Below are 17175 nucleotides of genomic sequence, written 5' to 3' on the forward strand. Positions count from 1 at the left end.
TTGGTTAACGACGTCTTGCGGGACTTCCTGCATCGGTTTGTCTTCGTATATCTGGATGATATACTCATCTTTTCCTCGGATCCTGAGACCCATGTCCGGCATGTACGTCAGGTCCTACAGCGGTTGTTAGAAAACCGGCTGTTTGTGAAGGGCGAGAAGTGTGAGTTCCACCGCACTTCTTTGTCCTTCTTGGGGTTTATCATCTCCTCCAACTCCGTCGCCCCGGATCCAGCCAAGGTTGCGGCGGTGAGGGATTGGCCCCAACCAAAAAGCCGTAGGAAGCTGCAACAGTTCCTCGGCTTTGCAAACTTCTACAGGAGGTTCATCAAGGGTTACAGTCAGGTTGTTAGCCCCCTGACCGCCCTGACCTCCACCAAAGTCCCCTTCACCTGGTCGGACCGGTGCGAAGCCGCGTTTAAGGAGTTGAAACGCCGATTTTCGTCTGCGCCAGTTCTGGTGCAGCCTGATCCTACTCGCCAGTTTGTAGTGGAGGTGGACGCCTCAGACTCAGGAATAGGAGCGGTGCTGTCCCAGAGCGGGGAGTCCGATAAGGTTCTCTATCCTTGTGCCTACTATTCCCGCAGGTTGACCCCCGCTGAACGGAATTATGACGTGGGCAATCGAGAACTCCTCGCGGTGAAGGAGGCTCTGGAAGAGTGGAGACACCTGTTGGAGGGAGCTACGGGGCCTTTCACGGTTTTTACGGACCACCGGAACCTGGAGTACATCCGGACCGCCAAGTGGCTGAACCCCAGGCAAGCCCGCTGGTCCCTGTTCTTCGCGCGCTTTGACTTCCGGATCACCTACCGCCCCGGGACCAGGAATCAACGATCCGATGCATTGTCCCGGGTGCACGAAGAGGAGGCCAAGGCCGAGTTGTCGGACCCCATCGACACCATCCTTCCCGAGTCCACTGTCGTGGCCACCCTCACCTGGGACGTGGAGGAGATCGTCCGGGGGGCCCAGGCAAAGAACCCGGACCCGGGAAACGGTCCGAAGAACAAACTCTACGTCCCACCAGAGGCTAGGGCTGCCGTCTTGGACTTCTGCCACGGATCCAAGCTCTCCTGTCATCCCGGAGTGCGTAGGACCGTGGCAGTAGTCCAGCAGCGCTTCTGGTGGGCGTCACTGGAAGCCGACGTCCGGGACTACGTCCAGGCCTGCACCACCTGTGCCAGGGGCAAGGCGGACCATCACAAGACCAGGGGTCTACTCCAACCCCTGCCTGTGCCTCATCGCCCCTGGTCCCACATCGGCCTGGACTTCGTCACAGGCCTCCCGCCGTCCCAGGGCAACACCGCCATACTGACGATAGTGGACCGGTTCTCCAAGGCGGCCCACTTCGTGGCCCTCCCGAAGCTCCCGACGGCCCAGGAGACGGAAGACCTCCTGGTCCACCACGTCGTGCGTCTGCATGGGATACCGTCGGACATCGTCTCGGATCGTGGTCCCCAGTTTCCTCACAAGTCTGGAGGAGTTTTTGTAAGGAGCTGGGGGCCACCGTACGTCTCTCGTCCGGGTATCACCCACAGACGAACGGCCAGGCAGAGCGGGCGAACCAGGACCTTGAACAGGCTCTTCGTTGTGTCACCTCCGCGCACCCGGCGGCCTGGAGTAACCATCTGGCCTGGATCGAGTATGCTCACAACAGCCAAGTATCTTCTGCCACCGGCCTCTCCCCCTTTGAAGCATGTCTGGGCTACCAGCCCCCGTTATTCCCACTTGTGGAGGGAGAGGTCGGGGTACCCTCGGTCCAGGCCCACCTGCGGAGGTGCCGCCGGGTGTGGCGGACCGCCCGCTCTGCCCTGTTGCAGGCCCGGACGAGGGCCAAGGCCCATGCAGACCGCCGGCGTTCCCCGGCCCCTGCATACCAACCTGGGCAGGAGGTGTGGTTATCCACCAAGGACATCCCGCTCCAGGTAACATCCCACAAACTAAAGGACCGTTTCATTGGGCCGTTCCCCATCGCCAAGGTCCTCAGTCCGGCCGCAGTGAAGCTGACACTCCCGGCTTCGCTGCGGATCCATCCGGTTTTTCATGTTTCCAAACTCAAGCCATACCACACCTCACCACTCTGCACCCCTGGACCCGACCCACCTCCTGCCCGGATCATCGACGGGGAGCCGGCATGGACTGTTCGTCGGCTCCTGGACGTCCGTCGGAAGGGCCGGGGTTTTCAGTACTTGGTGGACTGGGAGGGTTACGGACCCGAAGAACGCTCCTGGGTGAAGAGGAGCTTCATCCTGGACCCGGCCCTTCTGGTCGATTTCCACCACCGACACCCGGACAAGCCTGGTCGGGCGCCAGGAGGCGCCCGTTGAGGGGGGGGGTCCTGTTGTGTGGGCCGCTGAAGAGGAGGTACTGCTGGCCCACCACCACCAGATGGCGCCCTGCTTGGAGTGTGGGCTTCAAGCACAAGAGGGCGCCAGAGCCACTGGGAGTGACAGCCGTCACTCATCCTCAACACCAGCTGTCACTCATTCATCTCATCACCATCACCATAAAGGCCGGACGGCAACTCCACCTCCTCGCCGAGAAATCTTCTACGATTAGAGGTAACTATCTCTGCTGTGATTACTGTTAATCAACTATTGTTCTGTGTGCAGTCGCATGCCCGTGAAGACCCAGGAGAGGGACAAACGGGAGCTGCACGAGTGAAGACGTTTCCAGGAGGTGGAGGTTTTCCCTCCCGGAGGAATCATTACTAAAGGTTGCTGGGTGTGAGGACTCACACTCACCACCTTCTGTTTCTGTCTGCCAGCAGTACCAGGGCCGACAACAGAGGACAGAGGCCACCTGGGGACTCGGGGCTTGGCGGCTTCGGTGTTCTTCAGGCCGTTGGTGGTAGAAGCGGTGTAGGCCCCGGCTCTTCGTTCATCCGAGGTCTCCTATCTTCAAGCCTGCCCGCAGTCCTCCTGTGTATGATTGGCATTATTACCCTTGTTTATATTCCGTTGTGTTCTTTCGCAACATTAAATTGTTACTCCTTCTCTTATCCATTGTCCGTTCATTTGCGCCCCCTGTTGTGGGTCCGTGTTACGACACCTTCCCAACAATACAGCAAAGCCAAAGTGAAACTTGCAAACTGAAGAATCAATGGTGGATCAACAAGGCTGCTGAAATCCAAGCCATCTCTGACAAAATGATATCAGAGGCTTTTTCAATGACACCAAAGGTAACTATGGACCCTCCACCCAAGGACAAGCCCCTCTTCAAAGCAAGGATGGCCTGAGCTGACTGTAGACCAGAGATGACATCAGTGCTCGATGGAAAGAACACTTTGAAGACCTCTTGAATACCAATGCAATCATGCAGGAGGAGGAAGTGCTCAGTCATTTACCAACACAAGAGATGATTGAAGAACTCAGCCGAACCACAACTTTTGAAGAAATCCTCACCGCCCTTAAAGGCATGAAAAACAACAACACATCCGGTGAAGACAACATTCCTGCTGAGGTCTTTAAAGAAGGAGATCCCTATCTCCAATGCCAACTGCACCAACTGATGGCCAAAATCGGCACTCAAGAAGACATACCTGCAAACCTAAAAGACTCAATGACTGTCAAATCAATTTATTTGAATTTATTTAGTTTATATAGCATCAAATCACAACAAAGCTGCCTCAAGGTGCTTCACACAAGTAAGGTCAACATCTAGAAGAGGAAAGGACACAATTCTGACTGTGGAAACCTTGTTGTCTATGGTAGGCAAGGTTCTTGCATGAATTGCCAACAACCATCTGAGACTACAAGCAAAAAGCAGCTTTCCTGAAAAATAAAGTAGCTTCCAACCATCAACAGAGACACAAGACAATATCTTCACAGTCTGTCAATTGCAAGAAAAGTGTCAAAAACAACATCAACCATTGTCCCTTGCCTTCACTGACTTGACAAAGGGACTTGAAACCATGTCAGACTCGCTTTTGTGGAAGATTCTGAGCAAAATGAGCTGTCCAGAGAAATTAATCAAGGTCCTAAGGCTTCTCCACAATGATGTGTCACCACAGTTCTGGTAAATGGCACAAAAACTGAAGCCTTCAGTGTTCAATCATGAGTAAAGCAGGGCTATGTCATTGCCGCTACGCTCTTCATCATCTTCATGGCAGCAGTCCTCCACGTGATCAAGGACAAGGTGCCACCATTATTTGACATTGTGTACAGAAACGGACAGAAAGCGCTTCAACCTGAGGTGACAGAGCCAAGAAGAAAATCACCATCACTTCTCTCCTGGACTTCCAGCATGCAGACTTTACAGAAGTCTACACCAAGCTTGGTCTTTACATCAACCTGAAGAAGACACAGATCCTGTACCAGCCTCCACTCAACACAGTCAATCCAAAGGTTCCTGCTTTGAAACTGCATGATGGACAGGTCCTGGAGCATGTGACCCACTTTCTATACCTCAGCAGCCATGTGTCGTGAAATGCTGAAATCGATGATGAAATCTAAGGCCAACTCAAGTGTGCAGGAACTGCCTTTGGCCAGCTACGTAACCGTGTTTTCAATAACAGAGACCTTGGACACAAGACAAAACTCCTTGCCTACAAAGTTGTCATCATGTCAAGCCTGCTATATGGATCTGAGACCTGGACCACCTACTGCCACTATGTCAACACCCTTGAGCAATTCTACCAATATGTCCGATCTGAAGCCAAGGTCAAGAACACACAGTGTGTCAACATCAAGAACCAGCTTCAGTGGGGGTGTCACATCTTTAGGGTGGATGACAGCTGACTTCTCTAGCAGATCTTCTACTCTCAGATGAGTCAAGGAAAACAGTCCAGGGGAGGGCAGATGAACTACTACAAGGACATCTTGAAGTACAACCTCAAGAGCTACTCCATCGACTGGAAGACCTGAGAAGGACATACGGTGGAACAAGCCAGGTGGAATGCAATGATCTGCACTGGACTGGAAGCCAGAAAGAAATGCAAACAACATTTTTTCAAAGGTTCCATTCCAGTGCGGAATAGAGGGGAGAAGAGAAAGAGGAAGGAGAGAGAGCCAGATCCTGACCATCAGAAGCTTCCCGCAGCAACCACTTGCAGCGTCTGTCAAAAACTGTGCGTCAAGACTGGGCCTGTTAGGTAATCTCCCAGTCCACCATCATGTCCAGGAACCGATCAAGAGATGATCTTCCTCGAAACCCAGGGATGGCCACAACAATTGCACTGTACTGTATTGTACTGCATGTACTGTACTGTATTGTACTGCACTGTATTGTACTGCACTGTGTTGTACTGCACTTACTGCACTGTATTGTACTGTACTGTATTGTACTGCACTGTGTTGTACTGCATGTGTTGTACTGTATTGTACTGCATGTATTGTATTGTACTGCATGTACTGTACTGCACTGTATTGTACTGTGTTGTACTGCACTGTACTGTGATGTACTCAGTAATGGTGTATTGGAAGCGTCCTTCTTTGCCCGTCATCTCTGGCATGGTGATGTTACTGAGTTCCTCCTCGACAAACTTCTCAGTCTCGACCTTCACTGTGGGGGAAAAACAAAATTAGTAATTCACTACTATGGAACCCTAGAAGTATCATCGCAAAATGTTTTGCATGTGGAAAGAATGCACGCACATTTTACTACATTGTGTGCACGTTTCACTTCAACGTGTGCATGTTTTACTACATTGTGTGCACAATTTACTATATTGTTTTCACATTTTACTATAATATGCGCTCATTTTAAGCATTGTAAAATAGATGCACAATTTCTAAAATGCACACACAATTTAGTAAAATGAGGGAACAATTTGGTATAATGAGAGCATAATTTAGTGAACACTGTTATAAAAAATTGTGTGCACAATCTACTTAAACATGGCCACAATTTGTAAAACATGCACTCAATATATATGTTGTCCTGACACACGTAAGCACTGCATGTGACCCTGCTACAAACAGCAGAGGTTCGCTGTCACCACCTGCCTACAGTTATGATTGCTTAATGTGAACTGTAAACTGTTTACAGAGTGAAGTTGGAAAGATATTCAAAGATTCGATTAAACCTGTACAGATCCACCTTGGATTTGCTGTGGCAACCCTGAGTGCAAACAAGGGAGCAGCTGAATAAGAGACTTAAGTTCAAAGCGAATTGCTGTTTCAAATCAAATGATACCTCTTTCCAAACATTGTAATACAGACCGACCAACACCGTTTTTCCCCAAAATGAGACATCGTCCGTTCTTTATGAATTACACTCAACTTGAAGTGCAGCCAGCTGTGAGACCAGAGATTAGAGACCATCAACAAATGACCACGGCAAAAGGAAATGCTTTGATGAAAACTAATCACACATCAATGAGCTCCCTCTGGTTGATGTGTAAAGTGAGTTTGATGGCACTCCAAGCTATGAATAAAAAGTTATTGAGATTTTATTCAAATTTATTTAAATTCAAAATTATATATCACCTGGGTAAGATCAAACCTCACCAGCCACCTTGGACAAGCACATAGGGGACACAGTTTTAGGCAGAAAATGTCCAAAATTTTAAGCACTGACCAGTTCCACATGTGGGGTCTGGGGGGCCTCCCCTGGGAAAATTTTGAATAAAAATAGACCCTAAATGATGGTTTCAGATTGGTTCCAAAGCCACTCTCACGATAAAACACGCAACTGGGCATATTATATTATTTCACAGGCACAGATATTAACTGCAAGCGCACAAATTATCTCTGCACGTGTGCAATCAGAGGAAACTACTCCCCGAGCAAGGAAAAAAGTGTGACCAGCGCGCCCCCACCCTCTCAAAGTGGATTTCTGTTTTCTCGCTCAAAACCTCGGGGGAGGATTCTGGAATTACAGGGGAAGGGAACCAGGGGTTGGTACCGGCTCTGCTGTAATTGGTCTTTCTGAAGAGCGAGATTTGATTGACAGCCCTCCTCTCAGACACAGTCTGCTGAAACAAAGGAGATAATGGCATCTTTGCACAAGTTTCTTAACTGAAGGAACCTTTGCCCAGACGCCGGAGAAGAAGAAAAGGTTAGCCCTAAGATTATTCCCCAAAAGGGCCCACAGCACGTGTGTCACACTCCTCCCCAGCACTCCTGTTGAAAGTGCTAGTTGGGAACTTGGCTGGAATTGTGAAATGAATGGCTGTCTTGTTGGTCCCCCGTCTGATTTCGGAGTGTCAGCAGCGATTAACCAATTGTCGCCCCGTTTCTGCTACAAACTGCCTCCAGTCATCTTCTACGTATCTCTGTGACAGATATCTGAAGCTTTTGTACAACAATCATTTCCACATAAATTTAGCATTATTTAATAACAAATTACAGAAAGTCCTCAAAGTTACCTGAGATTAATAAAACTTGGCGCGTCTGAGTTTCACCAAAGCGATCAAAGGGAATAATGTGTTTATTAACCATCAGATGACAAAGCTCATAATTTGGTTTAGTCCAACAGGGTTTGTGTTCGGTGGCTCTGTTCATGTTTGTGTAGAGTCCCAGAACCAGCTGGCTGAGGGGGCGTCTCTCTACAGGCTCTCTGTGGATCAGGACTAGGATCACTGTTTTTAACGTGCTCATCAAATTTAATTGCTAATAATTCATGGGTATCATCCTAATTCTGCTCTGCGTGCATTATTCTGTGTTTTCCGTTGAATGTAGAGGATGGATTTGTAGAATTCTGCATGCAGAATCTCAATTTGGTGTTGATCCCATTTTGTAAAGTCTTAGTTGGCAAGCAGGCCCAGACCTCGCAACCATAAATAAAAACGGCTTCTATGGCAGAGTCCAATATTTGGAGCCAGATTTGAATTGGGACGTCTACTCTGATGTTCTTTTTGATGTCATATAAAGCCCTTCTTGCCTCGTCTCTCACATCATTTACAGCTTTGTTGAAGTTGTCTGTGGTGCAGATGTTTATTCCGAGGTAGGTGTAGTTTTTTTGGACTGTCTGATCCAGGAAGAAATGATATTTGTGTGGCTGGAGGCTTTTTGAAATATCATCATTTTTGTCTTGGTTCAATTTACTGTCAAAGCCCAGGCTTGGGAGAAATTGTGAGATTGTGATTTGGTGCTATATAAATTAAATAATTTGAATTGAATTGTGTAGAAGGTCGAGTTTTCGAAAATTAACCGTCCAAATGATGCTCACTATCTAAATCATAGATAGGGGACAGTGGTCAGGAAAAAACTGCCCCAGGTGTTTTTGAGGAAGAAATGTCAAGCAGACCAGACTCAAAGGGGCAACCCACATTTTTGTTGACAGCATGATCAACATATTCAGGAAAAGTCTTGACCATGTTTATTAGTTGGTATCATGGGGCCAACTGTTATGGGTTTTTCGGGGGGTTGATTCCTGTGTGTGCTCCCTTTTAGTCTTGTGTGTTTAATTTCACCCTGTTGATCAAATGTTTGTCATCTGTCTTAGGTGTTTTGATTAGGTTTGTTCCACTTCTGCGTCCTCACCTGGTAGTTTGGTTTTGTCTTTGTTCTCTTCACCCAGCCTCTTGTACTTTCTGTTACATAAGTATGCATTTTCTTTTCCAGTATCCTTGGTCTCTTTGATGATTCCTTGTTGAGTGTCTGTGTTTTTGTTGGGTTTGCATTTCATTCTTAAGTGTACTTTAGCTGTGTCATAGTATCAAGTTAGGTTGTGTCACTTGGACTTGTCTTAGTATTTGCTGCCACCTTGTGTTCCCTTTTTGTCAGTACATGTTTTTGCTGTCTAATCATTTTAGTCCAGCTGGTTATTTAAGGTCCCTCTGTGTGTGTGTTAGTATTCGTGGGTCCATTGTTGTTCGGTCTTCTCGTGTCTTGGTGGTACATATAATACTGATCATTGAAATTCTTTACGTTTATTTCTTAGTTTATGTGTTGAGGTAATTCCTAGGGGTTTTAAGCAGTTTTGTTTTTTGTTTGTACTTTCTGCTTTACCAGTTTTTCCCTCACCCTGCGCTCAGGATTAGTTTGTATTTTTGTTTAATCCTTTCACATGCCTGCTGTGTTTTTTGATAAAACACCCCTCACTGGATAAAGACTGTATTTTTGTTGAATCCTTACTCACTCCTGTTTTTGTATTTCTGGCTCACTGACTGTGTATTAATCATTGGCTTCTTTTTGATCTCACCCTTGTCTTGGCTGTTTCGCATTTGGGGTTCTACCTTTGCTTAGTTCCACCCCCGAATCCTGACAGTTGAAGACTGATGTGTACCGTATTATCCAGAGTATAAGTCACTCACACTCACTCATCACTTATCTTCAACTGCTTTCCCGGGATCGGGTCGCGGGGGCAACAGCTCCAGCAGGGGACCCCAGACTTCCCTTTCGCGGGCCACATTGACCACCTCAGACTGGGAGATCCTGATGCGTTCCCAGGCCAGTGGGGAGATATAATCTCTCCACCTAGTCCTGGGCATCATTCCAGATGGACGTGCTTGGAACACCTCCCTCGTGAGGCACCCAGGAAGCATCCTTACCAGATGCCTGAACCACCTCAGCTGGCTCCTTTCAATGTGAAGGAGCATTTAAGTCATGTTTTTAAATAGTTTGGGAGGCCCTGCGACTTACTCTGGTGCGACTTACAGTGAGGAAAATAAGTATTTGAACATCCTGCGGTTTTGCAAGTTCTCCCACTTAGAAATCATGGAGGGATCTGAAATTTTCATGTTAGGTGCATGTCCACTGTGAGAGACAAAAAAAAATAAAAAAATCCAGAAATCACAATGTATGATTTTTTTAAAATAATTTATTTGTATGTTACTGCTGCAAATAAGTATTTGATCACCTACCAACCAGCAAGAATTCTGTCTCTCACAGACCTGTTAATTTTTCTTTAAGAAGCCCTCTTATTCTGCACTCTTTACCTGTATTAATTGCACCTGTTTGAACTTGTTACCTGTATAAAAGACACCTGTTCACACACTCAATCAATCACACTCCAACCTGTCCACCATAGCCAAGACCAAAGAGCTGTCTAAGGACACCAGGGACAAAACTGTAGACCTGCACAAGGCTGGGATGGACTACAGGACAACAGGCAAGCAGCTTGGTAGAAGACAACAACTGTTATGATTATTTATTAGAAAGTGGAAGAAACACAAGATGACTGTCAATCTCCCTCGGTCTGGGATTCCATGCAAGATCTCACTTTGTGGGATAAGGATGATTCTGAGAAAGCTCAGAACTACACAGGAGGACCTGGTCAATGACCTGAAGAGAGCTGGGACCACAGTCACAAAGATTACATTAGTAACACATGATGCTGTCATCGTTTAAAATCCTGCAGGGCAGCAAGGTCCCCCTGCTCAAGCCAGCACATGTCCAGGCCCATTTGAAGTTCACCAGTGACCATCTGGATGATCCAGAGGAGGCATGGGAGAAGGGCATGTGGTCAGATGAGACCAGAATAGAGCTTTTTGGAATCAACTCCACTTACCATGTTTAGAGGATGAGAACAACCCCAAGAAAACCATCCCAAACGTGAAGCATGGGGGTGGAAACATCATACTCTGGGGGTGCTCTTCTGCAAAGGGGACAGGACGACTGCACCGTATTGAAGGGAGGATGGATGGGGTCATGTATTGTGAGATTTTGGCAAACAACCTCCTTCCCTTAGTAAGAGCATTGAAGATGGGTCATGGCTGGGTCTTCTAGCATGACAATGACCCCAAACACACAGCCAGGGCAACTAAGGAGGGGCTCGGTAAGAAGCATTTCAAGGTCCTGGAGTGGCCTGGCCAATCTCCAGACCTGAAGTCAATAGAAAATCTTTGGAGGGAGCTGAAACTCCAAAGCTGAAAGATTTGGAAAAGATCTGTATGGAGGAGTGGACCAAAATTCCTACTGCAGTGTGTGAAAACCTGGTGAAAAACTACAGGAAATGTTTGACCTCTGTAATTGCAAACAAAGGCTACAGTACCAAATATTTTTAGTATTTTCACAGGTGTTCAAATACTTATTTGCAGCAGTAACATACAAATAAATTATTAAAAAAATCATACATTGTGATTTCCGGATTTTTTATTTTTTTTAGATTATGTCTCTCACAGTGGACATGCACCTAAGATGAAAATTTCAGACCCCTCCATGATTTCTAAGTGGGAGAACTTGCAATATCGCAAGGTGTTCAAATACTTATTTTCCTCACTGTATATGGTGCATCCAGAAAGTATTCACAGCACTTCACTTTTTCCACATTTTATTATGTCACGGCCTTATACCAAAATTGAGTAAATTAATTTTGTCCCTCAAAATTCTACTCAACACCCCATAACGACAACATGAAAATAAGTTATTTTTTAATTTTTGCTAATTTACTAAAAATAAAAAACTAAGAAACCACTACTTTGCTCAGTACTTTGTTGATGCACCTTTGGCAGCAATTACAGCCTCAAGTCTTCATGAATATGATGCCTCAAGTTTGGTGCACCGATTTTGTGGCATGTTTGGCCCATTCCTCTTTGCAGCACCTCTCAAGCTCCATCTGGTTAGATGGGGAGCATTGGTGCACAACTGGATTCAGGTCTGGGATCTGGCTGGGCCACTCAAGGACTTTCACAGAGTTGTCCTGAAGCCACTCCTTTGATATCTTGGCTGTGTTTAGGGTCACTGTCCTGCTGAAAGATAAACCATCGCCCCAGTCTGAGGTCAAGAGAGCTCTGGAGCAGGTTTTTATCCAGGATGTCTCTGTACATTGCTGCATTCATCTTTCCCTCAATTCTGACTAGTCTCCCATTTCCTGCTGCTGAAAAACATCCCTACAGCATGATGCTGCCACCACCATGCTTCACTGTAGGGATGGTGCCTGGTTTCCTCCAATAATGACACTAAAGTGTTCAATCTTTGTCTCATCAGACCAGAGAATTTTGTTTCTCCTGGTCTGAGAGTCCTTCAGGTGCCTTTTGTCAAACTCCAGGTGGGCTGCCATGTGCCTTTTATTAAGGAGCAGCTTCCATCTGGTCACTCTACCATACAGGCCTGATTGGTAAATTGCTGCAGAGATGGTTGTCCTTCTGGATGGTTATCCTCTCTCCACAGAGATTGGGTTCTTAGTCACCTCCCTGGCTAAGGTCCTTCTCCCCCAATCGCTCAATTTAGATGGGCAGCCAGCTCTAGGAAGAGTCCTGGTGGATCGTAGAGAAGCTTGAATCTTCGACTGGACTGGGTTGCTTGACGCAAGGACGTTTCGCTTCAAATCGCAGAAGCTTCCTCAGCTAAAATTCTTGCTCTGGTAGTCTGACTTCTGTCTTGACTCTTGTAGAGAAGAAGCCAACAAAAGCTGGAGTTTTGGAGCCCAAAAGCTGGAGACCAAAATCCACAAACAGGACGTGCCACTCAGGCCTATTGTATGTAGCACAGATTCCAACACATACAATTTGGCCAAGCACCTCAAGTGGATTTTGGCTCCTCTAGTGGGTAACTCAGACCACCATGTGGAGAACACACAAGATTTTGTGAACAAGATCAAGGACCTGCAGCTGGAGGCAGATGAAGCTATGGTGTCATTTGATGTCACTTCGTTGTTCACCTGCATCCCCACTGCTGAGGCCGTCTCAGCTGTGAGGCAGAGACTGCTGGAGGATGTGTCTCTACTTGAAAGGACCAAACTCACACCAGACCACATCTGCCAACTCTTGGAGATCTGTCTTAACACCACGTATTTCCTGTTTAGGGGAATTACTACAGGCAGATTCATGGTTGTGCGATGGGGTCTCCGGTATCCCCCATTGTGGCCAATCTGTACATGGAGCGAGTGGAGAAGACAGCCTTGACGTCTTTCACGGGCATCTCTCCCAGTCACTGGTTCAGATATGTCGATGACACATGGGTTAAAATCAAGCAACAGGAGGTCGAGGACTTTACATCAACTCGGTGGATTCCAATATCAAGTTCACACGTGAGGATGCCAGAAACAACCATTTAGCCTTCTTGGACTGTGATGTTACGATTGGAGAGAACAGGCAGCTCCAGACAGGGGTTTACAGAAAACCCACTCACACTGACCAATATCTGCTCTTTGGCTCAAACCACCCCCTTGAACACAAGCTCGGGGTGATCAGGACTCTTTAACACAGAGCCCTACAGGTGCCCACAACTGCAGAGGGAAGGGCTAAAGAACAACAACTTGTATGGAAAGTCCTCACAGTATGTGGGTACCCACGATGGTCCCTGGACAAAGTGTAGAAGTCCCAGAGAACAAAGAGACCAGATAGACAGGAGACTGAGACAAGAAGAAGAGGAGTGTCTCTCCCTTATTTAGCAGGAGTAGGGGAAAAACTACAGAGGATCTTCAGACAGCACAAAATCCCACTTTACTTTAAACCAGTTAACACCTTGAGACAGAAATTACTTCACCCTAAGGACAGGATCCCTAGTTACAAACAAAGCAATGTAGTGTATTCTATCAGATGTCAGGAAAACTGTAATGAACACTACATAGGTGAGACTAAGCAACCTTTACACAAAAGGCTATACCAGCACCGCAGAGAGGGCGCCAGTGGACCTCAGTCTGCAGTTCATCTCCACCTTAAAGACACTAACCACACGTTTGAGGAGAAGGAAGTTAAAATCTTAGCCAGAGAGAAGAAATGGTTTGAGAGAGGTGTCAAGGAAGCATTCTATGTGAAACAGTTGAAACCCAGCCTTAACCGGGGAGGGGCTCTGAGACACACTTTGTCCCCTGATTACAATGTGGTACTCAGGTCAAAGCAGTTTCAGTCTTTTGTTCATGGTAATGAGTCATTCACGTCATCAGGAGAGTCATCAAGGGAGCCATCAGGAGAGGCTTCCATCCCATCATTAGGAGGGACAGCTGTCCTGTCATTAGGAGGGTGCTAACTACAGCACAATAGGTGCTAATTGGAGCTACTGTTTAGTCACTAGCCTGTAGCAGTCGGCCTCTCGGTAGGAGGGGTCTGGTTAGGTTTAAAACTCCAGCTTTTGCTGGCTTCTGTTTATTCTTCTCTACAAGAGTCAGACAGAAATCAGACTACCAGAGCAAGAATTTTAGCTGAGGAAGCTTCTGCAATTTGACGCGAAACATCCTCGCGTCAAGCAACCCAGTCCAGTCGAAGATTCAAGCTTCTCTATTGTGGAACCATCTGGACAACTGAGAGCCTACACAGAAACATTGCGACTCCTGGTGGATCCAAACTTCAATTTGTGGATGATGGAGGCCACTGTGCTCATTGGGACTTTCAAAGCAGCAGAAATGTTTCTGTACTCTTCCTCAGATTTGTGCCTCCAGATAATCCTGTCTTGGAGGTCTGCAGGCCATTCCTTTTACTTCATACTCGGTATGTGCTCTGACATGCACTGTCAACTGTGGGACCTCATATATAGACAGGCTGTGAATAGTTAGATACTTGTGATTTCTTAGGTTTTTTTTTAATAAATTTGCAAACATCTAAAAAAAAAACCTTTTTCACATTGTCATTATGGGGTATTGTGTGTAGAATTTGGAGGAAAAAAATTTATTTGATCCATTTTGGAATAAAGCTGTAACATAAAATGTGGAAAAAGTGAAGTGCTATGAATACTTTCCAGATGCACTGTATGTGTGTCTCAGATACAACACTGTATACAAGCCTGTGTGAGAACAGAACTGCTTTGAGCAATGAAGATCTGCTGCTTTGTGAACTTTGTGTAAAAAAAAAAAAATCCTGTTTTCTTTTTTACTGCCAAATCATAAGCTGTTCACCATCTACCTTTTTATAGAAAACTTTTGCAATTGCATCCTAGAGTTTAAGATACAACAAGGGTGTTACATTAAGGCTGTAACATACAGTAATAAACTTGTGAATTTTTGGTGTACTGTGCATCCGGAAAGTATTCACAGCGCTGAAAATGGCTGTGCACCGACGCTCCCCATCCAACCTGATGGAGCTTGAGAGGTGCTGCAAAGAAGAATGGACCAAACTACCCAAAGATAGGTGCACCAAGCTGGTGGCATCAGATTCAAGAAGACTTGAGGCTGTAATTGCTGCCAAAGGTGCATCAACAAAAGTATTGAACAAAGGCTGTGAATACGTATGGACATGTGATTTCTTAGTTGTTTTATATTTAATAAATTTGCAAAAATTAAAAAATAAAACTTTTTCATGTTGTCATTATGGAGTGTTGAGCGAAGAATTGTGAATACTGGAAAAAGTGAATTTACTCCAGAAGACTGGCAAAAGTTTTATGTTTCTAAATTGAATCTGAAGTTTGAAATTGAATAAAACCACAACTTTACGAAAAACAAGTAGCAAAGACAAAATATTAAACTGAGCTGCTTATTAGAAGCTTGCCAATGTCTAAACCCTAGTATAGGCCATAGTTACTCAAGTCCAATGGCAGCCCCAGATCAGTCCTTTTGAAGAAGACAGTCCAGCATGGCTCTCCTAAGGTGTGGTGGAAGATGGTTGATGCAGGGTGAATTCTCTCTGGTCTGAAGCCAAGACTGCCACACCCCACTCATCACCTCACCTGCTCCTTTTATAGGCTGGCACAGTCTGGAACATGCCTACACTGCAATATGCTGGCAGTCTCAACAGGAAGGACAACTACACAACTCAGAAGACAGAGGGAGCCCTACCAACCACTGACAGATCATGTAGATGTTACCACCTCACAGCTGGAACATAACAAAATGTGGAAAAGTGAAGCACTGTGAATACTCTCCAGATGCACAGTAGCTTGAAGAACTTTTGAGCTTTAGTGAAACAAACTAGATTTTTGTTCCGAGTAATTGGTAACTTTAAAAGCTGTGTCAGGGGAACATGACAGATGTTTCAATCAGAGTTTGGATTGATATCTTACACATGTCCAGGCCTTTGTCAGTGATGCGGATTTTACAGCCAGCGTGTTCAGCTGCAGTAATGCAGGAAAACGAAGAGAAGACAAAGAGGACTGACAGACAGGAAGTCATCCTGATGAAAAAATCCAACCTGAAACACAAAATTACAATCATTAATCTGAGCATTTAGCTCAGTTAAGATCAATCAAACAATCTTCACTGATGGCAGCGTGCGCTTTCAGTGGTTTGTTATTTTTTATGTACATACTAATTGTCTTAGCAACTTTCTGTCGAGCTAACGCCACCTACAGTCAACACATCTTTTAAAAACTGGAGTTTCAGGGATACAGAGATCCTTCTCTAATAAAATGGACCATTTCAGGCTGCAGGTGGCTTCAGATAACTAACTCAGAGACTGCTGTGTCCTCGTCTGTGCAGAAACTTGGCTACACTCATCCATCCTGGGACTGGCTATCAAATTAACATGCTAGTCAATGTGGTGCCCCAACAGGACCAGTGACTCCAGTTATGTATGTACATCCACAACAACTGGAGGAAGAACACAGCGACAGCAACCAGACCTGGAAGAACCAGATTAAACCAACATCCAGACGTGGTGAATCTTAATCATGTGGAATTAACTCCATGCTCCCCAGACTCCATCAACAGGTCAAATGTGTCCACAAGAGGAGAAAATACACTGGACCAAGTTTACACCAACATGAAGCAACGCTACAGGACCAGACCTGTTCCATATACCCCCCTCCAGAAATCCACCCCCACCACCATTAAGACGGGGAAAACGGCTTCAACAGCACCGACTGGGACGTCTGTGAGGATGAGGACCTGGACGTGTTTACAGACTAAGAACTGTGGAGATACGCTCACAGTGGAGGAACACATCCGGGTCGGAAACCCTGGATGACCAGCAGCTGCTGAAGGAGAGAAACTCCACCTTCAGAGCTGGTGATGGGCTCCACCCTGAAGAGAGGCATCAGGAAGACCAAGGAGAACTTCAGGAGGAAGATCACCAACAACAGCAGGCAGGCGTGGACGGCGGTCCAGCACCCCAGAGCTGCTGAAGGTGACGCTACGTTGGCAGAAGAGTTAAACCTCCTGCTCGTTTCTAGACTGTGACACCAGCAGCAGCCATGCCACTGCCAGCGGCCGGGAGCAACTTCACAGTGGGGGAGCACGAGGTGAGATGCACGCTGAGGGGTGTCAACCCACAAACGGAATCCAACAGCGTCTCCGGACGGGTGGTGACAGACTGCAGACCAGCTTGCTGGGATTTTCACCAAAAGTTTTTAAGCAGCCCCTGATGGAGATGAGGGGTTTTGAAAAGCTGGTTAGAAGTCACATCATGTCATTCCTAAACCCCACTTCAGACCCAAACCAGTTCACTTACAAGGTCAACAGAGGACGCCGTGACCTCTGCCCTCCACA

The 17175-nt window shown here is 46.5% G+C and overlaps 1 protein-coding gene across 1 annotated transcript in view; it reads right to left on the reverse strand.

Annotated features, from left to right (window-relative positions):
- pltp (phospholipid transfer protein) overlaps window positions 1-17175 on the reverse strand; it is a gene marked incomplete at its 3' end in the record, with an annotated part of 232039 nt that overhangs the window by 178025 nt on the left and 36839 nt on the right. Inside the window, exons 2-3 of the mRNA XM_034167241.1 lie at window positions 15753-15880; window positions 5397-5496 (exon numbers count right to left, since the gene is read on the reverse strand). Coding sequence (XP_034023132.1) covers window positions 5397-5496; window positions 15753-15861 — 209 coding nt within the window. The remainder of the gene's footprint in view (window positions 1-5396; window positions 5497-15752; window positions 15881-17175) is intronic.

Source organism: Thalassophryne amazonica, chromosome 3 (assembly GCF_902500255.1).
Source record: "Thalassophryne amazonica chromosome 3, fThaAma1.1, whole genome shotgun sequence".
NCBI lineage: Eukaryota > Metazoa > Chordata > Actinopteri > Batrachoidiformes > Batrachoididae > Thalassophryne > Thalassophryne amazonica.